Source organism: Nerophis ophidion, linkage group LG23, assembly GCF_033978795.1.
Source record: "Nerophis ophidion isolate RoL-2023_Sa linkage group LG23, RoL_Noph_v1.0, whole genome shotgun sequence".
Classification (NCBI taxonomy): Eukaryota; Metazoa; Chordata; class Actinopteri; order Syngnathiformes; family Syngnathidae; genus Nerophis; species Nerophis ophidion.
The window spans coordinates 40,839,539-40,850,299 of record NC_084633.1 but is presented as its reverse complement, the minus strand read 5'-3'; the positions used below and the strand labels follow the sequence as shown (position 1 = coordinate 40,850,299).

Here is a 10,761-nt window from a genome sequence, read left to right as displayed (position 1 = left end):
TTCAAAATGGAGGAGGCTGATTTCAATCATTTTAAATCAAATAAAGGCAAGAAGATTAAGAGCTATTCAGTAGGATTTAAGGTCCAAGCTATTGAATATGCTAAAAAGAACAGTAAGCAGCTATGTTTTATTAATATAGCTGTGGAGCCTACGGTCCGACAGACAGGCAGGGGCACGCTGGAGCCCGGCCCAAGATGGCGGTGAGGAGACGGCGAGCGAGCGGAGAGGAGGAGCGGAAGAGCGACCTGGACTGAGGTTTTATTGAAAAATAAACAAAGTAAAACTGCTCAAGCCATGTCCTTCCTTGGTGGTCCTGGGAACCCACAAGACGACGGCTTGAGACCGTCACAATACCGTAGCTGCGTGTGTCAAATATGAGTCATTAAATGACTCCCGCCTCCTGGTGGTAGAGGGCGCTAGTGATCCTGCGTGCGACTACTCGGCTGCAGAAGAAGTGACAATGAGTGACGTGATATGTGCTGGGACGGATATGACGTGGCGGGTCCACGACGGACCTTTTAGGATGTAACACCACTACTCCTATGATGGCTATGTAAACAACCGGGCTGAAATAAGTGAATTATATTTATATAGCGCTTTTTCTCTAGTGACTCAAAGCACTTTACATAGTGAAACCCAATATCTAAATTACATTCAAACCAGTGTGGGTGGCACTGGGAGCAGGTGGGTAAAGTGTCTTGCCCAAGGACACAACGGCAGTGACTAGGATGGCAGAAGCGGGAATTGAACCTGCAACCCTCAAATTGCTGGCACGGCCACTCTACCAACCGAGCTAAACTGCTAATAAAGCATGTTCCAGGCCTAAATACCCCGTGTATTATTTATACCATAACACTTCCTGGTGGCAGCGGTGGGATAAAGAGATCACCCACGGAGCAGAACGGGAGGGGGAGTTGTCTGAGGATAATTCTGTCGTCGCCCCCGCACTTGAGGAGAGGAGCTAACTGAAAGCAGTTTTCTAAACTGGACTTTCAATCGAAGCAGGAGGTAATAAAGGAAGATCTCCATCGAGACAGAGAGACTTTTAAAACTGAAGAAAGATAAGGAAGACTTCTATAAACAAGTTATCGATGCTTTTGATCAGAAGGAGCTGCGCATGCACTTCATTTATAAGTAAAGGTAAGACCATAGTAAAAATGTTTTAATTAAATGTGCTTTTCATGATGGTATCCTTACATCACACTCAACTTTTTACTGCATGCCTTTGGTAAGTGCCGGAGTGAAAAGAGGATTTAAAATAATTAGCGCCTATTTAACCTTTTACCGCATGCCTTTGGTAAGCGCAGGAGTGAGAAGAGGTTTTAAATTAATTAGCGCCCCGGCGGCAATTCAAGGAAATACGGTAATCCAGGAAGAGGAAAGAAGGAGACTCACTTTTGGTGACGTAAAGACAGAAGATAATCCAAGGAGACTCACCCTTGGTGACGTAAAGACAGAAGATGATCCAAGGAGACTCACCCTTGGTGACGTAAAGGTAGAAGAAGTCACAGTAGAAGATGGTCTGCACCACACCAGACACCACAGCGATCTGGTCGAAGAAGCCCTCGGTGTGGTAGCGCCACACCCAGTTGGCGATGTAGAGCGCCCGGTAGAGGCCCAGGAAGAACAAGTAGTGGGTGGTGATGGACTCGGCCTCGCCCGTCTTGGTGATCATGAAGAGCTGCGGCATGATGGCCACCGACTCCAGGAAGATGGAGAAGGTCCACAGGATCTGGGTGGAGCGAGAAGAAGAAGAAGAAGATGGCGCGGGGGAGCTGTGGGCTGAAAGGACAGGAGTGGACGGGGGTTTACCTCCAACGGGGTGAGCGCGTAGTTCTCCAGGAAGGAAAGACCGATGACTGGCACCAACAGGAACTCCACACGGAAAGTGTCGTTCTCACAGTCGTAGGAGCTCCTGAAGCGCATGTAGATCATGTACACCGTGGCATAGGACAGAGCCAGAAACACCACCTGACACAAGAGTGGAGTTACACATCAACATGTTTACTATTCATCATTATATTCACATCATTATATACACATGTAGATCATGTACACCGTGGCATAGGACAGAGCCAGAAACACCACCTGACACAAGAGTGGAGTTACACATCAACATGTTTACTATTCATCATTATATTCACATCATTATATACACATCATTATATACACATGTAGATCATGTACACTGTGGCATAGGACAGAGCCAGAAACACCACCTGACACAAGAGTGGAGTTACACATCAACATGTTTACTATTCATCATTATATTCACATCATTATATACACATCATTATATACACATGTAGATCATGTACACCGTGGCATAGGACAGAGCCAGAAACACCACCTGACACAAGAGTGGAGTTACACATCAACATGTTTACTATTCATCATTATATACACATCATTATATACACATCATTATATACACATGTAGATCATGTACACCGTGGCATAGGACAGAGCCAGAAACACCACCTGACACAAGAGTGGAGTTACACATCAACATGTTTACTATTCATCATTATATTCACATCATTATATACACATGTAGATCATGTACACCGTGGCATAGGACAGAGCCAGAAACACCACCTGACACAAAAGTGGAGTTACACATCAACATGTTTACTATTCATCATTATATACACATCATTAATATTCATCATTATAAACACATCCTTATTATTATTCATCATTATATACACATCATTATTATTCATCATGATATACACATCATTATCATTCATCATTATGTACACATCATTATTATTCATCATTATATACAAATTATTATTCATCATGATATACACATCATTATTATTCATTATGATGTACACATTATTCATCATCATATACACATACTTGTTATTCAACATTATATACACATTATTATTCAACATTATAAACACATCATTATTACTCATCATTATATACACATCATTATTATTATTCATCATTATATACACATCATTATTATTATTCATCATTATATACACATCATTATTACTCATTATATACACATCATTGTTATTAGTATTCATCATTATATACAAATTATTACTCATCATCATATACACATCATTATTATTCATCATTATATACACATCATTATTATTCATTAATAAATACACATAATTATAATTTAACATTATATACACAGCATTATTATTCATCACTATACACACATCATTATACACACATAATTATTCATCATTATATACACATAATTGTTATTCATTATTATATACATGCGAATATTATTCATTACATAAATGTATTTATTATGCATCACTATATACATGTAATTCTTCTTCTTCATTATATAGACGTAATTATTATTCATCATTATACACACATAATTATTATTTATCATTATATACACATAGTGATTATCCATGATTTATACACATAATTATTAGTCATCATTACGTACACATAATTATTATTCATAAATATATACACGTAATTATTATTCATCATTATATACACATAATTATTATTATTCGTCATTATATACACATCATTGTTGTTATTATTCATCATTATATACAAATTATTATTCATCATCATATACACATCATTATTCATCATTATACACACATCATTATTATTCATTAATAAATACACATAATTATAATTTAACATTATATACACAGCATCATTATTCATCACTATACACACATCATTATTCATCATTATATACACATAACTGTTATTCATTATTATATACACGCGAATATTATTCATCATTACATGAATGTATTAATTATTCATCACTATATACATGTAATTATTATTCTTCATTATATAGACGTAATTATTATTCATCATTATACACACATAATTATTATTTATCATTATATACACATAGTGATTATCCATGATTATATACACATAATTACTATTCATCATTACGTACACATAATTATTATTCATAAATATATACACGCAATTATTATTCATCATTATATACACATAATTACTATTTCTCATTATATACACATAATTATTAATCATCATTATACACACGTAATTATTATTCATCAATATATACACATACATATTATTCAACATTATATACACGTAATTATTATTCTTTATTGTATACACGTAAGTATCATTCATCATTATATACACATAATTATTATTCATTATCATATACACATCATTATTATTCATTATATACACATGATTATTCTTTATCATTATGCACACATAATTATTCATCATTATATACACAAAAATATTATTTATTATATACACGTAATTACTATTCATCATTACATACATGTAATTATTATTCATCACTATATACACGTAATTAATTATTCGTCATTATATACACAAAAATATTATTTATTATATACACGTAATTACTATTCATCATTACATACATGTAATTATTATTCATCACTATATACACGTAATTATTATTCCTCATTATATACACATAATGATTATACATTATTATATACACATCATTATTATTCATCATTATATATGCATGTTTATTATTCATCATTATACACACATTATTATTCATTATCAAATACACAATTATTCATCATTACTGTATAGCCATCATTATTTTTCATCATTAAGTACACATAATTATTCATCATTATATACACAAAATTATTATTCATTATTTTATACACATAATTATTATTCATCATTACATACATGTAATTATCATTCATTACTACATGCACATAATTATTATCCCTCATTATGTACACATAATGATTATTCATTATTATATACACATCATTATTATTCATCATCATATATGCATGTTTATTATTCATCATTATATACACACCATTATTTGTTTTGATTAAATACACATAATTATATACACACCATTATTTGTTATGATTAAATACACATAATTATTCATTCATTTATTTTTATTTTCATCATTATAAATCATTACGTACATGTTTATTATTCATCATTATATACAAGATTATTATTCATCATTAAACATGTATTTTTTATTATTCATCATTATGTACGCTTTTATTATTCATCAATATATACACATGTTTATTGTTCATCATTATATACGCATGTTTATTATTCGTCATTATATCCATCCATCCATCCAATTTGGGGTCACGGAGGTGCTGGAGCCTATCTCTGCTGCACTAATTAAATATATTTATTATTCATTATTGTATGTGCATGTTTATTATTCATCATTATATCAATCAATCAATCAATCAATCAATGTTTACTTATATAACCCTAAATCACTTGTGTCTCATGTTTATTATTAATCATTATATACATATTTTTAGTATTCATCATTATTTACTATTCATCATTTTATACCCATGCTTATTATTACTCATCGTTATGTATATATGTATGTGTGGGTGTGTGTATATATATATGTATATATGTGTGTGTGTGTGTATATATATATATGTGTATATATATATATATATATATATATATATATATATATACACATATATATATATATATATAAATATATATATATATATATATATATATATATATATATATATATATGAGATAGGTACCAGTGCTCCCGCGACCCATATATATATATATATATACACATATATATATATACACACACACACACACACACACACACACACACACACACACACACACACACACACACACACACACACACACACACACACACACACACACACACATACATATATACATATATATATATATATACACATTTATATGTGTGTGTACATACATACATACATACATATATATAGATTGCCTTTATTGCATGCTATATATTATATAAGATGCAATATATATTGTAGTGTCTTACCTTCATGACTGTGTTGTAGGGAGAAATAAAGACGGTGAACAAGTCCAGATATCTGGTGCTGAAGACAAGTGCAAACAGAACCTGAGACTTCCCAGAAATGCCTAAAAGCAGAAAAAATGTATCATATGGAAGCAAAATAAAAAGTTGATGTAGTCAATAAACACTCGGGATGAATATTCATCTCGAGTGTTTATTGACTACTTCATATGAAGTGTAAACAAGGAGAGGTATTAATGTGAATTATATTTATGTGTGTGAATGTGTGTGAGGGTGCTGCAGATGTGCAATTAAAGACTAAATAAATGTGTGTTGCAGATGTGCAATTAAAGACTAAATAAATGTGTGTTGCAGATGTGCAATTAAAGACTAAATAAATGTGTGTTGCAGATGTGCAATTAAAGACTAAATAAATGTGTGTTGCAGATGTGCAATTAAAGACTAAATAAATGTGTGTTGCAGATGTGCAATTAAAGACTAAATAAATGTGTGTTGCAGATGTGCAATTAAAGACTAAATAAATGTGTGTTGCAGATGTGCAATTAAAGACTAAATAAATGTGTGTTGCAGATGTGCAATTAAAGACTAAATAAATGTGTGTTGCAGATGTGCAATTAAAGACTAAATAAATGTGTGTTGCAGATGTGCAATTAAAGACTAAATAAATGTGTGTTGCAGATGTGCAATTAAAGACTAAATAAATGTGTGTTCCAGATGTGCAATTAAAGACTAAATAAATGTGTGTTGCAGATGTGCAATTAAAGACTAAATAAATGTGTGTTGCAGATGTGCAATTAAAGACTAAATAAATGTGTGTTGCAGATGTGCAATTAAAGACTAAATAAATGTGTGTTGCAGATGTGCAATTAAAGACTAAATAAATGTGTGTTGCAGATGTGCAATTAAAGACTTACCTGCACAGGACTTGGACTTCCATATCTTCCCCAGCAGGATGACGATGGCCACCAGGTGCGACACGTCACCCGCCAGACGGAAGACGTTCATGTTCGTGTCCTATAAGGCGCTTTAAAGCGGAAATGAGTTAAGTTGCTGGATGAATGAATAAAAGCGAGGTAGAAAAGTTCAAACAAACACTTTGCTGACAAGCGAGTGAAGGGGGGAGGAGGGGGGGAGGGGGGGTGCTAACAAAAAAAAGCCAGAGGTTGCACGGAGCTGGCGGACTAAGTCAAAGCCGCGGTTGTGTTCAAAGCAAGAAAAGATGCCGTTGATGATGATGTACTTACTGTAGTAGACCGTGTGACGTCACAAGTCTGATGTACTTAGTGAAGTACACGCCGGGAAGTTTCCTTCAAGTTGTGTTTGAGGAGGTGACGTGGCTGTCAGCGCCAGCGCGACACCGTCAAGTTAAACTGCACGCTCGGAAATACGGCGTGTTCCGGTTAAGGGTTTTCAAAGTAAAATTCCGCGTAGTGCGTTTTGGTTACCCGTGAAGACTTGACTCCCATTATCACAGTTGACAGTATTGAAGACAATATTACAACACTGCCATTGGTTGGTGCTACGTACTTTGTAAACATACATTGGTTTTATGATCTGTGTTGAGCTTTTATTTTTTTAATTTGTTGAGTATGGTAATGAATCATAATTGTTATGGAGCCATGTTTTTTTAATGATATATTTTTTTAACTATTTTGAATTTTTAAATAATTCCTCGAAGTCCCATTTTAGTGTGTTAAAATCGTTCTTAGATTTAGCCTAGGTCAGGGGTGTCCAAACTTTTTCCACATAGAGCCGCACACAAATGAAAGCATTTTTATATTTTTAATTTTCAAACCATAACAAAATATATGGATTTTTTTAAATTTAATTTACCTTTAGGGGTCTCGGGGACCATAAAGGGTCGCAGTCATTAAAATGTTAAAAATAAGTCAAATTATTGTTATTTTTATTATTATTATTTAACGCTTACAGTAAATCTCTATATCAACTTTAAGTTGAAATAAAGTAATAAAAAACAATTAAAAAAAGTTTATATGGCTTTTCTGTCAAAAACAAATTTTGTTTTTTAATAGTGAAAAAATTAAGTAATTAGAGCCCTAAAAGATCAATAATGCAGGACACAGTTGATTTTAATTCTTTAATATTTTTGAGTAATCACGGGGAAAAGCTAAATAAAAAAACAATAAATATATTTGGGATCCAAAAGGTGCCCCACTCATAAAATGATACATTTTTATTAGGTTTTTCTATTACTTTCAACACTTAAGTTACGAGATCAACTTCAGATATATCTGTCGATTTTATGTTTTAACTATTATTAGGGTCCTTGAATGTCATAGCGACATGAAACAAAAACTCCTATGTAGGTCTGACTTAGACCCAATTTTCATACACTCACTTCTTTCAGCAAAAATCTACAGGAAGTTGGCAAAAACCCCTTCAAAATAAAATTTTCGCAAAAAATGCAATTTTTGCCTCTTTGCGCTGTAATTTGACCCCTTTAAAATGCTTCAAAAGTCACCAAACTTGGCGCACACATAAGGACTGGCGAATATTGCGATCTAATGAAAAAAACAAACCCCAAAACTCAAACTTGCGCTCTGGCGCTATTTTTGAATAAAACACTGAAAAAAACTGCTCCTAGGAAGAAAACACAGACAAAATTGCTTGTAACTTCCGGTAAGAATGTTGGAGAGACATGAAACAAAAACCTCTATGTAGGTCTCGCTTAGACCTACATTTCATAGATTGACAACCCCCAACAAAAATCAACAGGAAGTTTGCAATCCCCCCTTCAAAACAAAAGTTTTGTAAAAACCGGTCACCTTTCTTCAAACATTATCTCCTCTGAGTGCGTTTGTTGTTTTGGCTTCAAATTCGCACAGGAGAGGGATTGAAACCTTCTGATTAAAAGTATAGAACAGAGTTTTGATAAGTTCTCAGGTTTTGATTTTACACACCTTCAAAGAACCCCTGTGCAAAGTCTCCTAAAAAATGTCATTTTTGCCTCTTTGAGCTGTTATTTGACCCCCTTAAAGTGCTTCAAAACTCACCAAACTTGACACACAGATCAGGTCTGGCAAAAATTGCGATCTGATGAAAAAACCTAACCTCAAAACTCAAAATTGCGCTCTACCGCCCCCCTAGGAATACAACACGGACAAACTGCTCCTAGGAAGAAAACACAGACAAAACTGCTTGTAACTTCTGGTAGGAATGTCAGAGAGACATGAAACAAAAAACACTATGTAGGTCTCACTTAGACCTACATTTTAATAATTAACATACTTCAGCAAAAATCAACAGGAAGTGTGATATTTTCACTTCAATACAACAACTGCATTACTTTCACAATGCATTAGATTCTCAAAATAGTGGCTCCAAGGCGTCTTCTAACGCTTATCCAGCCGTGGGTCTCGGGGGCAGCAGCCAAAGGCAGACCCGACCAACGCTGCTTGCAGCTTTAATTTTGTTTGTTTTATGCGCTTTTGTCAAAGAAAACTTTGATGTTTTTATATGGCAAGTACACAACATATGCAATATTTACCACATAAAACATTTTAAAGTGAAATATTTGAAGTAATTGGAGCCTTGAAAATAATTCATCATAACATGGATTTTTTTTTTGTCCTTATGTTTTTTTGAGCAATGGCAAAAAAAAGAAAAATAAAGAAAGACAAAAGAAAAAAACAACAACTTGCAGCATGGCAGCTTTGTGTCAACATTGCAACTTTTTCTCCTTATATTTCACCTCATTCCACTTTTTTTTTTATTGTTTTTATTTTTTATTTTAACAGTAGCATTTCCAGAATGTGTAAACAATTAGCTGCGGGCCACAAATGGCCCCCGGCCGCACTTTGGACACCCCTGACCTAGGTGATCATTTTAACTTTTATCCTGCCAGGGACAGAAATGCTCTTAAACATGTTAAATAGCTAGAGATATATTTTTAAGTTTGACTTTCACGTTTACAAGTATTGCAGCAACTTGACCAATATAAGCAGAGGTTCAGTACAAAATACAATAAGCACCTTGAATGTCAGTCTGAACTGACCGTGGTTTTTATCTTTGCATTTAAATTGTTCATTTCCAGGACTTTCCAAAGTAAAAGCTCTGTTTTGAAACCTATTGCAGTTTGTTTCTGGCGTCACCAAGTGGTGTAGGTTGGTTATTGCACTTAAAAACATTTTCTTTTATTTGAAATTCCAGAGGCAGAAGAAAATATTCATTGGGAAAAGCCTGATTAAAAAGATACGTTATAATAGGAGTCAATTATGGTCAAAAAGCGTCCTAGGGGTGTTAATGTACAGTCGTTTTAATAAAAAAAAATACATTTTAGCCACTAGAGCAGGGGTCGGGAACCTTTTTGGCTGAGAGAACCATGAAAGCCAAATATTTGAAAATGTATTTCAGTGAGAGCCATATCATATTTTTTTAAACTGAATACAACTAAATGTGTGCATTTTTAAGTAAAACCAACATTTTTAGAGTATAATAAGTATTTTATTCTTTTTAATAACATTGTTATTCTGAAGCTAACCAATAATGTTGATCATGTTTTTGTTTGGCCATGTGCTGTTTGTCCTTTGGACTCTTTAAGTTCCTGTTTTTTTCCACTCCCTTGTCTTGTTTCCTTGATTACTCATTTTGTCCACCTGTCTCTGGTGGACAAAATGCCCGCTCACCTGCTTCCCGAGCACTAATCAGAGGCAGTATTTGAGCTCGTCTTTGCCAGTCAGTCGCCCTGGCGTCAATGTGATCTTTTCTTGCTCTGTGCTGACTTGTTTCATGCCTTGCCATAGTTTCGTGCTTCATGCCATGCCAAGTAAGTTTTCTTTGATTTATGTTCACAGTCTGTTTATGCGTTAGCTTTCTTCCTTAGCCCAAGTTGTGCCTCCGCTGTGAGCGAGTTTTGTTTGTATCTTTTTTTAGTTTACATTAAATCATGTTTTTACCTAAATGCCATG

At 33.9% G+C, this 10,761-nt stretch overlaps 1 protein-coding gene across 1 annotated transcript in view; it reads right to left on the bottom strand.

Moving 5' to 3' along the window:
- Positions 1–7,218, bottom strand: part of kdelr3 (KDEL endoplasmic reticulum protein retention receptor 3) — a 9,734-nt gene extending 2,516 nt beyond the window's left edge. Inside the window, exons 1-5 of the mRNA XM_061884611.1 lie at positions 7,078–7,218; positions 6,748–6,857; positions 5,837–5,937; positions 1,813–1,971; positions 1,480–1,732 (exon numbers count right to left, since the gene is read on the bottom strand). Coding sequence (XP_061740595.1) covers positions 1,480–1,732; positions 1,813–1,971; positions 5,837–5,937; positions 6,748–6,838 — 604 coding nt within the window. The 5' untranslated portion in view covers positions 6,839–6,857; positions 7,078–7,218. The remainder of the gene's footprint in view (positions 1–1,479; positions 1,733–1,812; positions 1,972–5,836; positions 5,938–6,747; positions 6,858–7,077) is intronic.
- Between the last annotated feature and the right edge of the window lie 3,543 nt (positions 7,219–10,761).